Source organism: Microcaecilia unicolor, chromosome 6 (assembly GCF_901765095.1).
Source record: "Microcaecilia unicolor chromosome 6, aMicUni1.1, whole genome shotgun sequence".
Taxonomy (NCBI): domain Eukaryota; kingdom Metazoa; phylum Chordata; class Amphibia; order Gymnophiona; family Siphonopidae; genus Microcaecilia; species Microcaecilia unicolor.
Window position 1 is genome coordinate 340,227,706 of NC_044036.1, and position 19,506 is coordinate 340,247,211.

The following is a 19,506-nucleotide window of genomic DNA, read 5'->3' on the forward strand; positions in this document are numbered from 1 at the left end:
ATGGCTACGCCACTGCGGACACAATAAAAAAGTTTGCTCAATATTGAGGGTGCTGCTGAAGCACCGACAGCACCCACAGAGCCGGATGCTATAGGTGAGAATGGAAGCAGCCCTCTAGATGCTACTGGAGTGAAATGAGGGCTCCAGAAAAAAAAGAGGCTAGATTGAGCCAGATTAAAACCCGGCCTGGCTTCATCTGTTCTCCTTTTTCTGGAGCCATAGGGTGAAGCCAAGAGAATGAAGAGTGAGCTCAAGTCCTCCACGCCGCGGGGGGTCGCTGTGCCTAGAGACGATAGTAGTCAGGCACAAGCGCCAGTCCTCCGGGGTAACTCTGGCCCTCCTCTCGCCTCGCTGGTCGCGCTGCTTCCTGGCAACGGAGGAGGCGGTGAACCCGGAAGTGTGTGAGTCCGGCGCCGGCTTTGCGCGATCGCTGCCTGGAAGGAGGCTGCAGAGAGGCTTTTTCTTTTTTGCGCCTGGAGCTATGCCCCAAAGTCGAGGGTTCCGCCTGCGTTCCGCCTGGTTCCGGGTCAGCTAGGTCGCGGTGGGGGAGGGAGGGGGGTCAGGGCCCCAGTCTGTCCATGGGCGAGCAGCGCCACGTCAGCTCCGCCACCGCCAGGTCCTCCTCCGCCGATCAGTCACCGGGGAGGACACGCGCGTGTCCGGCCCTCCAGTCGCTCTGCCCAGGCTCAGACCTTGTTTTTCTTTAATGCAACCGAATAAACCCCTGTTTTGTGTTGTTTTTTTGTTGCATTTGCTGTGCCTACTGAGTACATTTCTTTTCCTGTATATTTTACCTTGTGTAAGAGGGAGAGATTCTAAAGATGGCAGCTTCCAACTGGGGTTTGATCATGAACATTGTCAACAGCATCGTGGGGGTCAGTGTGCTGACCATGCCTTTCTGTTTCAAGCAGGTAAGAAGTCCTGTCCAGGGCTTTTTTTTTTTGAGGGGGTACTTGGGAAGTAAAACCCGGCTGTCTCAATTACTTCCATTGAAAGCAATGGAAGTAAAACCCGGCTGGCTCAATCCATCCTCCTTTTCCTGGAGCCATATGGTAACCCTATACTTGGGGGCACTGAGTACTGGCACCTTTTCCATTGTCTGCTAAAATTGACCCATGGTCCCCAAGTGCTAATGAAAGATTTCAGGCTCTACACACCAAGTCTGCCTTGTCATAGATTCTGTGACTGGTTGCAGGGGGGCCTGGCTATTGTAGGGTGGGTCTCTCAGTGACCGCCCCATTCCTGAAGGGTGGCCTAACATTTGAGTACCAGCACCTTTTTTGGTAGAAAAGATGCACTGGTCCTATCCTTCAGCTGCATTTTTTAAAAATAGCACCAAACCAGGGGCGTATCTGGACTTCAGCGGTAGGGGAGGCCAGAGCCGAGGTGAGGGGGCACATTGCTGACCCCCCCCCCCCCCCCCCCCCCCGTCGCCATTGCTGACACCCCCTGCCGCCGCCAGCACCACCTCCAACAAGTTTGACCCCCCCCCCCTTTTGCGATATGCAGGGCTTCGTTCTGTTTCTGTGAGTCTGACAACCTGCACATTGTACGTGCACCAGGACGTCAGACTCAGAAGAAACCAAACGCAGGAAGACGACTTCGGCTGGCGGGGGTTGGGGTTGAGAGGGGCGTCGGCAGGGGGGATCCAGGCCCCCCGTGGCCCCATAGCAGCTACGCCTCTGCACCAAACAGCTTCTTAATTGAGAGACTGGATCAAAAAAATTCTGAACACGTAAGTAGCAATCAATAGCACCAAGTTTCTGGTGGTTTAAATTGCATTGCTGGGCATTTCAAGGGGCACAGTTAAGGCTGGGAAAATGAGACGGGCTCGGGGTTTTCGGGATGTACACAATGAATACTCATGAGATAGATTTGCAGGCACTGCCTTCACTGTATGCAAATCTCTCTCGCCCTTAATTGTCTTGTTTGTCTGTATTTTTTAGATTGTAAGCTCTATTGAGCAGGGACTGTCTCTCTGTGTCATGTGTTCAGCGCTGCGTGCGTCCGGTAGCGCTATACAAATGCTAATAATAATAATCCTACAGCTTGTGACACGACAGCAAAAATATTATGACTGCAACAATGTCAAATGTAATAACATGCATGGTTTCCACGTTAGCATTGTATGCAGTGACACTTCGGATTTCTACTATGTGTTGTTATTTTTTAAATTTTATTATGACATTTGTATCCCACATTATCCCAAACAGAGTTCAGGTTCAATGTGGCTTACAATCCAATTATAAGTCCTAGAGGGCTCTCAATCTTGTTTTTTTTTTGTACCGGAGGCAATGAAGGGTTAAGGAGCTGCAGTGGGCATCGAACCCAGGATGCTGGGATCAGAATCCTTTAGGCCACTTCTCCAGTCCATTAATTTCTGCATTAACTATAAAGGCATAGAAAAGAAAATGGGAGGAGAGTGTGCCACAGTTAATGCAGAAGTAACCGCATGTTAACTGTTAATACGCAACGTCAATGGATCCTGAATAAGTATAGCTGTTATCACATCTGCCATTCTGTTAATGCACGATCCCAGTTAACACACATGACATTGAGCTGAGCAAGATCGCTTGTTTACTCTTTCCAAAAATACTAGCACTAGGAGGCATGCAATGACGCTACAAAGTAAATGTTTCTTTGCTCAGCGTGTAATTAAACTCTGGAATTCGTTACCAGAGAATGTAGTAAAAGCACTTAGCTTAGCGGGATTTAAAAAAGGTTTGGATAGCTTCCTAAAAGAAAATTCTGTAAGCCATTATTAAGATGGCATAGGGGAAAATTCACTGCTTATTTCTAGGATAAACAGCATAAAATGTACTGTTTTGGGATCTTGCCAGGTACTTGTAACCTGGATTGGCCACTGTTGGAAACAGGATGCTGGGCTTGATGGGCCTTCAGTCTGTCTCAGTATGGCAACACTTTTATGCTTGTGTGTGTGTTTCTTTGTCTCAGGAACAGTCTCATTTAAATAGAGCGTCACTTTGAAAAATTGGGCTGGAGTGGAGAATGATTTATAAATATACTGTGTGCATACTAGGTGAAGGTACACTTTTAGCCCAGGGAATTTTGACTACTGTCATAATACTGTCTTCACGCTTGTCTTTATCCCTTCAGAAGCACCAAAGAAAGCTAAATGTGATTTCTTTTGCTTGTTCCATTTGAAAGTTTTTTTTTTTCACGCACAAAGCTTTGTAAATTTCTTCTGCCATTTGGATACCTAGTCTTTCAATTTCCTAGGGTTTTCCTGCAATTTTTCACAGTCTGCATGCGTTTTAACAACTTTAAATACTTTTGTGTCATCTGCAAATTTAATCATCTCACTTCTTGTTCCAATTTCCAGATCATTTATAAATATGTTAAATAGCGCCGGTCCCAGTACAGATCCCTGCGACACTCCACTATTCACCCTTCTCCATTCAGAAAAATGCTTATTGAACCCTACCCTCTCTTTTCTGTCCAATAACAATTCCTGACTCACCACTTGGGGCATGTTGTGCAGCATTGGTGACAGGGTGAATGGCAGCTCCCACAGAGACAGTTAAAGGGTGTTTGCGTTGTGGGACCCGCCAGCCGGTGTCGTGACGTTGCAGTGCATGCAAGCCAGGAATCCCACGGGACGGGGAAGAAACGGTCGGTGGCAGTATATCTTCGGATTTGGTGCAGCATCCGAATATGCTGAGGTTTTCAGTCTCTCTGGCATGGCCGGTGCACAGTTTGATGCAAAAGAGTGTAGGAATGGACGCCATTATGTCGGAGCCAACTGGCAGTGAGGAGCAGCCTCTAGCGGAGCACAGCTGCTATTTTATAGCCTCAGGGCCCGATAAAGCGTTCAGCTGCATTAAGATCTTGGGTTTTTTTTTTTGAGGAAAGCCTCTGGTCATCTGTCTTCAGGGGACTATCAGTCTCAATTTCGAGACAGCAGATGGTACTGGCCTGGCCATCATCAATATGGTCAGGAGTCCTGCTTTCAGGCATGCTAATCTTCCTTTCATGCGGATAGAAGTCCTTGCTCAGTGCCTCCAGAGCTTCGCAATGATGTGAGGCTGGTCCACTCTTCTGTTCCTCCAGTGGGAGGACATCTTTCTTCAGTAGTTTCAGGAGGAGCGGGCCAAAATCAGTTCAGACCAATAGGTTTTGGATATTCTTACAGAAGGTTACAAGTCAGAGTTCTCCCCCCCTGTTGCTTCTCTCTTCTTGCAGTATCCTTGTCGAAAGGGAACGAAGACAGTTGAGGTTCAGGCCATCATAGATTCCTTGCTGGTGTTCTGGGCCATTGTTCCAATTCCCCAGAGGGACAAGGCAGATACTCAGTCTACTTCATTGTCCCAAAGAAGGAAAGCACCTTTCATCCAGTCTTAGCTCTCAAAGCTCTAAACAGCTGCCTCTGAGTGTCCTGCTTTCGCATGGAGATACTGAGCAGTCATAGCCTTGGTTCAAGTGGGATAATTTCTCATGGCTCTCAGTCTCAAGGAGGCATACTTACATATACCCATATGGCCGCCGCATTAGAGGTTTCTGTGTTATGTGGTCCTGGGCCATCACTTCCAGTTCAGGGCTTTACCCTTTTGTTTTGCCACAGCTCCAAGAACATTTCCCAAGTTTATGGTGGGGGTGATGTCCTTCCTTTGGTGCCAGGGATTCGGAATTCACCTGTATCTTGACAACTGGCTCACGCATGTGTCCTATACGGACAGCGTGGCGGCAGTGGATAATGTCAGTCTTGTACCTTGGCGTTCTGTTCAACACAGCATGGGGAAGGATTTTCCTCACAGAGCTCTGGCTCAACAGATTTGTCTTCTCAATCAAGGCAGGCCCAGGGCTTGGGACTACGCTCAAGTTGTGGGGATTATTGACAGCGGTGATGGAAGTGATGCCATAAGCAAGGGCTCATATGCGCCATAACAGGAATCTCTTCTCAGCCACTGGTCTCCGGTGTAAACAGAAGTACGACCTTCGTCTTCCTTGGACACTGGTTGCCAAACAGAATAGGTAGTGGTGGTTGTCACCTAGGAATTTGACCGACTGTTGGAGCTTTCTTTCTGATAACACAATGGGAGGTGGTGACGACAGATTCCAGCAAGTTGGGTTGGAGAGCTCATTACAAGTTTCATCTGGCACAAGCAACTGGATGGAATTGGAGTCTCAGTGGTCGATAAATTGCTTGGAGCTCAGGGCAGTGTGGAATGCCTTACACAACTTCACTCCCTTTCTGGTGGGGGCCCTAGTCTGTTTTCTCTTAAAATGCGACAGCGGTGGCTTATATTAACATGCAAGGTGGGATCCACTGCCATCCGATAGCACTGGAGGTGGCCTCCCTCATGAGTTTGACAGAGAAAAATCTTCTTTGCTTATCAGCTGACATTACTGGGTCTTTGGATGTGGAGATGGACTTTGTCAGCAGGCACTCCTTGGATCCAGGAGAATGGGAACTATCCAGCCAGGGTTTTCAGCTGATAGTGGATTGATGGAGTACTCCACTTCTGGACTTGATGGCGACGGAAAGGAATGCCAGAGTGCCCAAGTTCTTCAGCTGTTGGAAAGAACGGGCTCGATAGGGATCAATGTCCTACTGTAGCCCTGACTGGAGATGCATTTAGCATAAGTCTTCCCTTCTTGAGCCATGGTAGGCTGCATGTTGAAAGGGATCGCATTGCACTGGAGTTGAATAATTCTTGTAGCCTTGGATTGGAGGCTGTGATATGTTGACTTGATTCAGATTCAACTTTGGCAAATTACATCTTATTTTCTATTTAAATACCTATCTGTTTTTAAAGTAAAGATTGTAATAGATTTCAATATACCTTGTATGTATATATCACTGCTTGTCAGGTAGTGATGATAATTGTATTAGACAACTGTTATTATTTTGCTGTAAATTCTTTCTTTTATGAGAAGCTCTTGATAATTGTAATCTGCCTTGTAGCTCGAGTTAAGAGCGGAATATAAATCTGTCAATACAATACAGCTGCTAAACGGGGGTGCACTCCTTTTTCTGCAGGTACACGCCTACAGAAGCAAGGTCTGGTGCTCATGGAGAATCAGTGCCCCTTTGGTCTTATGGCTTGGCCATTGAAAGGGCTCAGTTGAGACAAAAAGGTTATTCTGATTCAGTCATTGCTGTGTTGCTTCAGGCTCAGAAATGTTCTACATCCATGGCGTATGTGAGGGTGTGGAGGATGTTCAAGGGCTGGTGTTCTGAGCATGGCCTTTCTCCCTTCTCTGCTAGGTTATCAATAGAAATCAAACAAAATAAAACATGGAAAAGAAAATAAGATGATACCTTTTTTATTGGACATAACTTAATACATTTCTTGATTAGCTTTCGAAGGTTGCCCTTCTTCCTCAGATCGGAAATAAGCAAATGTGCTAGCTGACAGTGTATATAAGTGAAAACATTCAAGCATTACTATGATAGTCTGACAGGGTGGGAGGAGGGGGGTGGGTAGGAAGTATGCATGGGGACATCAAAGCATATCATTGATATTCTAACAGGATGGGTGTGCTCAGATCACGCATGTCCCTAGTGTTTCTCCAGGCAGATCTACACAAAGGATTGGTGTTGGGTTCTCTAAAAGTGGCCCGTTTCAGGGGCTGACTACAGAAGACATCTGTTGTGGCTTACCTGGATATCGTTCAGTTCTTGTAGGGAGTGGGCCACTTGAGGCCTCCCTTTTGTATGCTGTGTCCAGAGTGAAGCCTTAATTTAGTCTGGGCTCTGCTGAAACGTCCTTGAAAGATATTAGGCTAAAGACCGCATTCTTGGTGGCTGTTGCGTCAGCACATTGGGTTTTGGAGCTTCAGGCTCTCTCTTGTCAGGTCTCCCTGTGCATGGTTCTTTCTTTTCTTCCAAAAGTGGTATCAGCATTTCATTTCAACCAACCTGCGGAGCTTTTGGCCTTTTGCAGAGAGAATGAAGAGCCTCAGTATTGAGACTCATATTGTGGCGCTTGACTGTTTGTGGTAGTTTGTTTTATGTAAGGTCTGATTAGTTTGTTGTTGTTTTTTTATTTTTATTTTAAATGTTGTTTTTTTTTTTTTTAAATGTTTTCTTATGTAAAACGCCTAGGGATAGGCGGGGTATAATTTTTTTTTTAAATAAATAAAAAAATTCTTCCTTGAAGCTTTTCGATGTGTGTAGAGTCCTCATTAGATACCTGGAAACCATGAATGTGTTTCGCAAATTGGACAGATTGTTTATGCTTTTTGGTAAAAAGAGGCTTGGCCTCATGGTTTCCAAGCCCACAATTACTAGACGGCTGAAGGAGACTATCGTGTCAGCTCATATGTTTGCAGGGAAGCTAGCTTCTCGGGCCTTTCAAGCTCATTTCTATGAGACATAGCAACATCCTGGGCGGAGGCTGCTTTACTGTCTGGTGGATTTTTGCAAGGCCTGTTGACATGGTCAGCAATGCATACTTTTGCCAAGCACTACAAGGTGGATGTTGCAGTGAGCTAAGAAACCAGTTTTTGGTTCTCAGGGCAGCGACAGGATTGCTTTTGAATATCCCACAGGTTCTGGAATAGTGGAAAGCTACATAGTGGAAGTAGAAATTAGGTCTTAGCTTATAATTTTCTTTTAATTAGTTCCTTTCCATTATTCTAGAGGGCAGCCCGAGGTTTCCAAGATATTTAGTCGGTGCGAAGCAATGAGCCAAATAACGACTGTCACCTTGCATGGTGCTTCCTGCATATCTCTTGTTCTCTACAAGTTGTCAAGGGATGAGGTCCACACATGTTTTCTCGTCTGGTTAGTGTTAGGTTAGCAAGTTGTTAAGGTTGTTGTCTCCTTACTGCTTTGCTATGTAAATACTGATGAGCTGGACTGGATGCCAAGAGAGAGAGGTCTGTTTTCAGTTCTCTATCGCCACCTGCTGGTTGATGGACCCAACTATCCCGCAGGTTCTGGAATAGTGGGAAGGACTAATGGAAATAAAATTATCAGGTAAGACCTAATTTCTCCTTTTGAGTTACCCTATATTCAAAGTTTTCATATGCATGAACATCTTAAAAATATGTTTTTTTAAGTGACTTAAAAATATTTCGTCAGATGGTTTTGATAGACAAAATGTCTCATTGGAAAGTCTTTTTGAAGTAATTGTTGATATGTGAGAGGTAGGTATATGATTATATATATTTTAAAAAGGTAGAAGCCTTATTGTAAATCATTGGATGACATCTATTAATGCGATGATATTGGATGGTACTTTAAATGAAAAATATTAAATGTTCTCACCTTTTTCCTTGGCTTTTTTTTTTTCTAAGAGAGTAACTTTGTGCAAACAGATGCTGGTAGAAGTTAGCACATTTGCAGGTATTTTCTGTAATACACAAGTGTCAGTCCTGCTCCTTCTGTGCTGATTCCCCAGCCTCAGAAATGCCTGTGTGTAACAGAAGAACTGGCCCTGTTTCCTGAGTACCCACTTTATGCACATAGATTTCTAGGCAGTTTTAGAAATGTCTAACTGAGCACGAAAACACTGTCATACTTGTCCAAATCACTTAGAAACGTCCCCCTTGCTGGTCAGAAGAAAGTAGAAAGCCTGAAAAATGTTCCTGCATAAATGGGGTCATTTCTTTGAGAAGGGGTGACAAGGTGGAGGCCAAGAATGAGATAATTAAAGAAGCTGAGCTGTGAGCGTACGAAAAAAGTAAATAACTTCTAATGAAATGAGCAACTGATGGAATTTTGCAACCAGTGGTGGGGACTGGATGCTGGGCCCAGTAGGTCAATCTATCTAGTAAGCCCAGTAGTAACCTACCTTGAGCCTTAGATTTGGAAAAGGTGAGTAATTTAAATGTAAAATTCACATCTTTTATGTTCTGATTTTTGTTCTTCCCTAGTGTGGTATTGTCCTGGGAATCCTCCTGCTTATTTTCTGCTCCTGGATGACACATCAGTCCTGCATGTTCCTAGTAAAATCAGCCAACCTTAGCAAACGGAGGACTTATGCAGGCCTTGGTGAGATACCTTTTTTTGTTTGTTTGTTTTGTTTTTTGACCTTCCAGTGAAATTACAACTCCTTTGTAGAGTGAAATATACTGGAACCCGTGGCAGGCAGGTGTGTTCTCTTATCCACTTTCTGCTTGTGCTGACTGAGTTTTCCTTAAAGCACTTTTTTACGACTTGCGTTGTTAACAGCAGAGTTCCCCATCCCTCATTAGTGATTCCCGGTTAGGATCTAACCTCTGAGCATGAACTGTGTGTAATTGTTAATATATCCCCGAGTGTGAGGGTAGCACAACTGTCCTCACTATTGTTAAAGCTGTTACCTGAAATGCTGCAGTTCCTGCTCATAGATGCAGATAAGTAGCAAGTATGTGATGATCTGCCAGATTATCTTTTTCATTGTACAACAAGAGGAACAAGTGAGTGATGTTTGCCTGGAAATTTCAGCAGATTCGAGTGCGAGACGTGAAGTGAGAGCAGATGGATGTTCTCTGATTAAATGTGTATATTTTTGATACTATTTCATGGCAGTCCTATCAGCTTTTAATTTTTTGTTCTCTAGTTCACCTTAGTTATCGCATTTATGTTTATATTTAGTTATTTTTACTATTGTTAGGCTGTTAACAAAATTGTAAGCTTTATGTTAAACATTGCCTGCTGTACACCACCTTGGGTGAAACTCCTCTTCATAAAGGCGTTAATAAATCCCAATAAATAAAAATATTTCTGACAGGACAGTTATGTGCACAAGGCAGAGCTTTATAGAAAGAGTGCAGTTCTTTTGTTTGTAGCACACCTGTTAGGTGGTGGGAACTGTGTGTGTTACATAGTAACATAGTAGATGACGGCAGAAAAAGACCTGCACGGTCCATCCAGTCTGCCCAACAAGATAAACTCATATGTACTACTTTTTGTGTATACCCTACCTTGATTTGTACCTGTCCTTTTCAGGGCACAGACCGTATAAGTCTGCCCAGCACTATCCCCGCCTCCCAACCACCAGTCCCGCCTCCCATCACCGGCTCAGACACAGACCGTATAAGTCTGCCCAGCACTATCCCTGCCTCCCAACCACCAGTCCCGCCTCCCATCACCGGCTCAGACACAGACCGTATAAGTCTGCCCAGCACTATCCCTGCCTCCCAACCACCAGCCCCACCTCCCAACACCGGCTCTGGCACAGACCGTATAAGTCTGCCCAGCACTATCCCTGCCTCCCAACCACCAGTCCCACCTCCCATCAGCGGCTCAGACACAGACCGTATAAGTCTGCCCAGCACTATCCCTGCCTCCCAACCACCAGTCCCGCCTCCCATCACCGGCTCAGACAGAGACCGTATAAGTCTGCCCAGCACTATCCCTGCCTCCCAACCACCAGTCCCGCCTCCCACCACCTGCTCTGGCACAGACCGTGTTTTAGTGGGAGGTAAGCTTGTGTTGCTTCTGCCTCCTATACTGTGTGTGTGTGTGAGGGAAGCTTGCATTATTTCTGCTTCCTGTACTGTGTATGTGAAGGAAGCTTGCATTACTGCTGTGTCCTGTTCTGTGGTGGGATACTGGGTGTGTTGCCCCCCCCCCCCCCCCCCCAATTCTATTGAAAAGTTGTTGCCTATGAGTTTGAGGGAAGCTCGCATTATTGCTCACTGTGTTACCTCTGTTGGGGCCTTTTCTCAACCTGCAGTAGCGGCAAAACCTCTTAAGTGTACACCTCTGCTCCAGCTCAGCCTTGATTTGAAAGATTTGAAAATGCCATCCTCAGCAAACATAAATTTACCGCCTATCAACTCGACTACAAGTTTTCATTTTGTGTTGGCCAACTTTCAGGCAATGTTTTACCTACATAATTCACTTTGAAGACAATTGAGCAAACACTTCTTTCTCTTTTGGTCTGTGAAATATTAAGTCTGTATTTTATTCTTATTTAACAGTTTCAGGTTCTTTCCTTTGGGCTCGTGTGGGATGGGAAGGATTAAAGTAACACAAACAGAGTCTCATTTAAGGTTGTTGTTAACCAAAATAAAATGATTAAAAAATATATATATCCTTGTAGAATCAAAATTAGTATTTAAAATTATATTTGTAAGCCTAAAATCTTTTGGTGGCCCCCCAAAGCTTTCTCATATCCACTTTGTGACCCTTTACCTGAAAAAGGTTGGAGACCACTACTTTACTTCTTCACCTGCATCACTTCCTGTTAATATGAACTAATCATTTGCCCCAAATAGGAAAGGTGTATATTGCTATTACAACAAACAATCTTAACACCGTTGCTATTTTTCAGGAAACTGTTCTCGCTTGTGTAGCTTAACAGAAGTGCTTTATTGCTAAAAGTGAGGTTAGCAAAAAAGGGGGAAGGAAAAAGTGAAAATTGATACAAGAGTGATACATTGTTAGGTGTGTTAGCATCTTTCACATCAGGTATTGTAACTTAGCAGGGTAGTTATTAAGGTATGCTAAGAAGTCAGGCATCTTCATTGGTTGCAAAGCCCAAATCATGAAAAAAACTCCAAACCGCCCAAAACACAGCAGCCAGACTTATTTTTGCCAAATCACGATTCAAAAGCGCAACACCACTTCGAGAAAAACTTCACTGGCTCCCTATCAAGGAACGAATAAACTTCAAAGCCCACACAGTGATCCACAAGATCCTTAATGGCGAAGCCCCAAGCTACATGTACAACTTGATCGATCTTCCAGCCAGGAACTGGTCCAAATCTTCTCGAACATATCTCAACCTTCATCTTCCCAACTGCAAAGGCCTCAAATACAAAACCTACTATGCATCCAACTTCTCTGTTATAGGCAGTCAACTCTGGAACGCTTTACCTAGACATATCCGAAAAACCAATGAACACCTACCCTTCCGAAAGCTGCTGAAGACTTACCTCTTCAAACAAGCCTACCCAAATGACCCAACTTAAATCTCGAACCTAATCCACACCACCAGCACTACCCACACTCCAATCCTTACCCCACATCTTTTACTATTGTCCCACTCTATATAACTGTGCTATCTCTGTGATACATGTACCTTACTTTGTATTATCTTTGTGATACACTGTACCATACTTTGTAAGCCGCATTGAACCTGCTATCGAGCAGAAAAAAGCGGGGAATAAATGCTACAAATAAAAAAAAATAATAATTTAGTACACCTCTTAGTTTACCATAGGAGTCATTAATTTGTGGTACCTCAGTACCTCCTCTTAGTCAGTCCTGCAATATTTGGATAATCCAGTTTACTACTGACCTCGCAAGCTGCGCTGTTTGTATTGCCTGGTAGCATCGGGCCCCAAACCCATGGCTCGGTGCCCCCATACTGCATCTTTTTTTTTTCTTTTAAATATTTATTAACACATTTTCAAAGAACATAGTACAGTTCAAGAACCAGAAAATAACATCCTGCAATACAAACAAGTCCCAGGCTACATCTTAATTGGATCAGGCAATAAGCTATAATCTCTCCTTTCTACTCAAAACACGTTCCCCACCCCTGAAACTACCCTCTTATTTGCTGAAATTCCCTGGCTGGAGCAAGTCTTAGTTGCTTCTGCCCCAGCTAGCGCTGGTGAACCCCTAGCAGTAGTACCACAAGACTACCACTAGGGGTCACTGGTGTTGGCCGAAGTCAACTGGGGATTTTCTACAGGTAGGCCTGGTATGGACCCTGTTGGTGGGGAGGGGGATATGTTCGTAAGAGAGCTTCGGGGAGGTTATGGCTTATTGCCCAGTCCCACTTTGATGTTTCCCAAGAGCATCATGCCACAAACCCAGCCAAGAAAAAATAATTGCGTACTTTTAGCTGGCATTATTTTTCCATCAGTAACAGCTTGCTGAGTTCTCCACAGTCTGTGGGTTGTTTACCTAGTAATGAGGTATGCAAAATGCATTTGCATGCTGTATAGCTCATTATTACCGTAATGCACATTATTGCTATTTAGTGCACTTTAAGGGGCAAGTAACCTGCGTGGCCATAATGCACCTTAATTCCCACCCTTAGTTCATTGTTTTATAGGGGCATCATCAGATAAAAGAAGAATAAAGGAAAAAAAAGGATAATGCATGAACCCCCCCCCCCCCCCCCCCATTGTACATAAGTACATAAGTACATAAGTAGTGCCATACTGGGAAAGACCAAAGGTCCATCTAGCCCAGCATCCTGTCACCGACAGTGGCCAATCCAGGTCAAGGGCACCTGGCACGCTCCCCAAACGTAAAAACATTCCAGACAAGTTATACCTAAAAATGCGGAATTTTTCCAAGTCCATTTAATAGCGGTCTATGGACTTGTCCTTTAGGAATCTATCTAACCCCTTTTTAAACTCCGTCAAGCTAACCGCCCGTACCACGTTCTCCGGCAACGAATTCCAGAGTCTAATTACACGTTGGGTGAAGAAAAATTTTCTCCGATTCGTTTTAAATTTACCACACTGTAGCTTCAACTCATGCCCTCTAGTCCTATTATTTTTGGATAGCGTGAACAGTCGCTTCACATCCACCCGATCCATTCCACTCATTATTTTATACACTTCTATCATATCTCCCCTCAGCCGTCTCTTCTCCAAGCTGAAAAGCCCTAGCCTTCTCAGCCTCTCTTCATAGGAAAGTCGTCCCATCCCCATAAAGAAGAATGTGGAAATAAAAATACGTAGATATAAAACATAATATTTAAAATAACTGACATATATTTAATGGGGGTCTGTACTTGTCAAAATGTAAAGATTTTATGACAAGGAAAAAAACAAAAAGGATATGGTACACTGTAGAAATTCACAAAATAAAAATTCATAGGTATGACATTAGATAAGTCATTCTAAATATAAAACTGGGAATTTCAAAGCGTCTGAACTCAAATTCTAAATAACAGAAAAGAGACAGATGAAGGGAGATATGATTGAGGTCTACAAAATCCTGAGTGGTGTAAAACGAGTAGAAGTAAATCAATTTTTTACTCATTCAAAAAGTACAAAGACTAGGGGACACTCAAGAAAGTTACATGGAAATACTTTTAAAACAAATAAGAGGAAATATTTTTTCACTCAACAAATAGTTAAGCTCTGGAATTCTTTGCCAGAGGATGTTGTAACAGTGGTTAGCATATCTGGGTTTAAAAAAAGGTTTGGACAAATTCCTGGAGGAAAAGTCCAAAGTCTGCTATTGAGACAGAAATGGGGAAGCAACTGCTTGCCCTGGGATTTGTAGCATGGAATGTTGCTAGGATTTAGGTTCCTGCCAGGTGCTTGTGACCTAGCTTGGCCACTGTTGGAAACAGGATACTGGACTAGATGGACCATCGGTCTGATCCAGTAAGGCTACTCTTACGTATGTTTTATTTATTTATTTATTTGGTCCACTTGTAACCCACATTTTCCCAGCTTATGTGGGCTCAATGTGGCTAACAAAGTTACAAGAAAACTTTATGTTCTTATGTTCAATGCCGAAAACAATGAAAGAATACACTCTAGCATGGAACCATGCAGTATCGCAATAACGGTGTAGTATTTTTTTTTGTTTGTTTGTTTGTTTTTTTTTTGTTACATTTGTACCCCGCGCTTTCCCACTCATGGCAGGCTCAATGCGGTGGGCAATGGAGGGCTAAGTGACTTGCCCAGAGTCATAAGGAGCTGCCTGTGCTGGGAATTGAACTCAGTTCCCCAGGACCAAAGTCCACCACCCTAACCACTAGGCCACTCCTCCCCCTCCTCAGCAGTACTATATAGCTCCATTCTAGAGTGTGTCCTTTCACTATTTTTGACATTGAAAGGCATTCAGTTGATCAATTGTCTATATCTGAACACTGTCCTTTCTCACCAGCTGTCCATATGATCAGACCCCTGACGCAGGCAATCTTTATGCTGAAACACGGCTGTGTTGGGTCATCGGCACTATACTGTATCTGCTGGTAGTAATAAAGACCATAAAATTCCATAAAATTTCTCCATCTCCTATCTTTGTCTAGTGTTCATGCTTTTGATAGTAACATAAGCCACTTCCATCTTTATTAGAGGGCGGCTGCAACTGGGGTTTTCAGTTTTGGCTAAAACCGAATCTGGGTCCAAAATTCATCACATGCAGTTTTGGCAGAAACTGTTGGCCCGTCAGACCAAAAGTGGCCACAACCCCCCCCCCCCACCCCACACACACACACCCTCCCCCCACTGATAGCACCCCCCAGGCCTACTTTAGAAGCCATGGTGGTCTAGTGGCCCAGTCGCTTCTTCCCATGCCAGCTCCAATCTCAAAATGGCTGCCATGACCACCACCTTTTTAGCCCTCACATTTTGGAATGCCCTTTAGTCTTTCTCTTTAAAACCTTGTGTCTGATTTAGATCTACTTATCTTTTTAGTCCAGCCCGTGCTTCTGCCTGTTCCTTCTGTTTTTTTGGTGCTGGGCCTTTGCTTTTCTGCCTGTTTGTCTGTTCTCCTGCTTTGATTTCATGTAGTTCCTTTTGGCCTTTAAGTATATGTTTTTATTGTTCCCTGCTTTGCTTTGCCATTCCCGGTGGAGTTGTGGAGACGAGGACTGTGTCAGAATTTAAGAAAGAAAGCGTGGGACAGGCTTGTGGGATCCCTTAGGGCAGTGATTCCCAAACCTGATCCCGGAGGCACCCCAGCCAGTCAGGTTTTCAGGATATCCACAATGAATATTCATATATCCATATTTTAGGGACTAATATTTCTTTTTATCTATTATATCAATAATAAATTTCATATATATATGAGGTTTATTATTGATATAATAGATAAAAAGAAATATTAGTCCCTAAGATATGGATATTTAAATGTAATTGGGCTAAGTATTGCAGATTTACCCCCTGAAATTTGGAGCAATGAATATTCATGAGAGATCTACATGCACTGCCTCCATTGCATGCAAATTTCTCTCATGGATATTTATTGTGGATATCCTGAAAACCTGACTGGCTGGGGTGCCTCCAGGACCAGGTTTGGGAACCACTGCTTTAGGGAAAGGAGGAGTTAGTGGTTACTGAGGAGGGGCAGAATGGATGGGCCATTTGGCCCTTATCTGTCATCATGTTTCTATGTTTATTAAATCCTAATAAATATAAAAAAAACATATACTGAAAAGATAATACGTGAAACTAAAAAAAAATATTTCCCATTGTTGGTATGGAACATAAAAAATGTACTTTTTCAATGTTACCTTATTTTTCCAGAGGAAAAGGGGTCCTTTTACTATGGTGCACTATCAGATTTAGCACATGCTAACGATTAGCGCGCACTAAATAAGACACCCATAGGAATATAATGGGCATCGTATCCTTTAGTGCACACTAAATCCATTAACGCACCTTAGTAAAGGGACTCCTAAGGTTGCTGTCGCATCAGGTTTTCAGACCAGGTCCAGAGGACATGAAGACTCCGAGTCAAGGTTTTTGGGGGATTCATACATATGTAGATCATGAATAAGTTTACATGCGTGTCCTGGAAAATAGTCTCCTCCTGCTCTGTGTAGAAATTTTCTTTCTCTCTGGTGTGAAGTTAGATAATGGTCTGGCAGAAGAAGCACCTCACTGCCTGCTGTACTCAGTTGTTCGCCTACAGGCAAATAACACAGGGACACAATAGCAACTGCTGTGGGCTGGGAGATGAGGGCCGGCTCCAGATCTTTCATTCCAGGCAAGAATTTTGCTTAATGATTGCTGTACCCAAATGCTAGTCATTCTGACTTTATAAAAATAGAAAATAAAATCAGGCCTTTAGGAGGCCGACCTGCTTCTGTATCCGTCCTTTCATTTGCTTTGATTGATGCGGGTCAGTCTCTGGAGTCTGTGCAGTGCTTCCAAGTATCTGTTTCAATGATTGTTTCTTTCTGGGTTACATCCATGAGTATCATCTTAGCCAACACTTGTATGTTTTGTTTTTGTTTTTTCCTTTTCGTATTAGCGTTTCTTGCCTATGGAAAAGCAGGGAAAATGTTGGTGGAAACCAGGTAAACCGTTGTTTTTTTAAACTTTTTTCTTTCATGCTGTTTGATACTTAATGCTTTTCGTCTGAGAGAATAAATTGGTGACTGGCCCAAAGTTATCTGTTTTTGCTGTTCCTTTGACAGATAAATGTGCCCTTCCATTATATATCAACGAGCAGGTGGAGACAGAGAACTGAAAACTGAGCTTAGACATATCTCTCTTGGCATCTAGTCCAGCTTCTCAGTATTTATGTAGACAAAGCAGTAAAGAGAAACTCAGAATAAGCACAACAAACTTATACAACTTGTTAACCGAACACTAACCAGATGAGCAAACCTCTTTCATCTCTGGATAACTTGTAGAAAACAAGAGGTATGCAGGAAACACCATGGAGTGGAGGAGTGGCCTAGTGGTTAGGGTGGTGGACTTTGGTCCTGGGGAACTGAGTTCGATTCCCACTTCAGGCACAGGCAGCTCCTTGTGACTCTGGGCAAGTCACTTAACCCTCCATTGCCCCATGTAAGACGCATTGAGCCTGCCATGAGTGGGAAAGCGCAGGGTACAAATGTAACAAAAATAAAATAGATACTATTGGAGATTCTACATGGAATGTTGCTACTATTGGAGATTCTATATGGAATGTTGCTATTCCACTAGCAACATTCCATGTAGAAGGCTGCGCAGGCTTCTGTTTCTGTGAGTCTGACGTCCTGCACGTACATGCAGGACGTCAGACTCACAGAAGCAGAAGCCTGCGCGGCCACATTGGTGATCTGCAAGGGCCGACTTCTACATGGAATGTTGCTAGTGGAATAGCAACATTCCATGTAGAATCTCAAATAGTAGCAACAGTGGAGGAGTGGCCTAGTGGTTAGGGTGGTGGACTTTGGTCCTGAGGAACTGAGTTCCATTCCCACTTCAGGCACAGGCAGCTCCTTGTGACTCTGGGCAAGTCACTTAACCCTCCATTGCCCCATGTAAGACGCATTGAGCCTGCCATGAGTGGGAAAGCGCAGGGTACAAATGTAACAAAAATAAAATAGATACTATTGGAGATTCTACATGGAATGTTGCTACTATTGGAGATTCTATATGGAATGTTGCTATTCCACTAGCAACATTCCATGTAGAAGGCTGCGCAGGCTTCTGTTTCTGTGAGTCTGACGTCCTGCACGTACATGCAGGACGTCAGACTCACAGAAGCAGAAGCCTGCGCGGCCACATTGGTGATCTGCAAGGGCCGACTTCTACATGGAATGTTGCTAGTGGAATAGCAGAATCTGAAATAGTAGCAACAGTGGAGGAGTGGCCTAGTGGTTAGGGTGGTGGACTTTGGTCCTGGGGAACTGAGGAACTGAGTTCAATTCCCACTTCAGGCACAGGTTGCTCCTTGTGACTCTGGGCAAGTCACTTAACCCTCCATTGCCCCATGTAAGCCGCATTGAGCCTGCCATGAGTGGGAAAGCGCAGGGTACAAATGTAACTAAAATAAAATAGATACTATTGGAGATTCTACATGGAATGTTGCTACTATTGGAGATTCTACATGGAATGTTGCTATTCCACTAGCAACATTCCATGTAGAAGGCTGCGCAGGCAGCTCCTTGTGACTCTGGGCAAGTCACTTAACCCTCCATTGCCCCATGTAAGCCACATTGAGCCTGCCATGAGTGGGAAAGCGCGGGGTACAAATGTAACAAAAATAAAATAAAATAAATTCAAGGTGACCGTCATTATTTGACCCATTACTTCACACTGGCTAAACATCTTGGAAACCTCGGGCAGGCCTCTGGAATAATGGGAAAGACTAATTAAAAGAAAATTATTAGGTAAGACCGAATTTCTCCTTCCATTTGTAGCTTCCTGTTATTCAAGAAACTGTGGGATAGTTGTCCATCAACCAGCAGGTGGACAAAAACAACTGAAAACTGAGCTGAAACATGTCTCTCTTGGCATCCTGATCAGCTCCTCAGTATTTTCTATCTCCAGCAGGTGGATGGACACACTTTTCAGCCTCTGGCTCTGAGTGACTTGCTCTTGGTCCAGTTGGTCAGCTGGTCCCCAGTTGAGCTTTGCAGGTGGCTTGAGTTGCAGAGTCATATCTGGAGGTCCTCAGATCCCTGTCTGTGGTGCCCCGTGAATTTACTTCTTCCCTTTTCCCTGTTTCCTGTGGAGCTCTCATTTTCTAGCACAACAACCTTAAAAAAAAAAAAAGAAAGAAAGGAGAAGAAGAGGTTTTTTGGAGAGTGTTGGACAGTGTCCTGAGCCTTTCTCATCAGGGTGGGGGGGGGGGGGCAGCCAGCAGTGGTAAGTCCGACTTAAGTTTGACGCAGAACCGCTTGGAGGGGTACAAGTTCTACTTGATGTAGGGGAAGGATCCTGACTCACCGCTTGGGACACGTTGTGCTATGTTGGTGACAGTCGGAGTGAACGGCAGCTCCCGCGGAGGCAGTTAAGCGGTGTTCCCGCTGTGGGACCCGTCGGCCTGCATCAAGGCATTGCAGTGTGTGCAAACCAGGAATCCCGCAGCATTTCATCTCAACCAATCTGTGGCACTTCTGTTCTTTCACAGAGAGGGCAAAGAGGCTTAGTATTTTCTTTGAAACTTCTCGATGTGCATAGAAT

General features: G+C 44.1%; 1 protein-coding gene across 3 annotated transcripts in view; it reads left to right on the top strand.

Moving 5' to 3' along the window:
* The first annotated feature begins 381 nt into the window (after positions 1–381).
* SLC38A10 (solute carrier family 38 member 10) overlaps positions 382–19,506 on the top strand; it is a 92,910-nt gene continuing 73,785 nt past the window's right edge. For all 3 annotated transcript variants that reach the window (XM_030208571.1, XM_030208570.1, XM_030208572.1), the window contains exons 1-3: positions 382–911; positions 8,845–8,962; positions 16,859–16,904. In XM_030208571.1, coding sequence (XP_030064431.1) covers positions 822–911; positions 8,845–8,962; positions 16,859–16,904 — 254 coding nt within the window. In that variant the 5' untranslated portion in view covers positions 382–821. The remainder of the gene's footprint in view (positions 912–8,844; positions 8,963–16,858; positions 16,905–19,506) is intronic.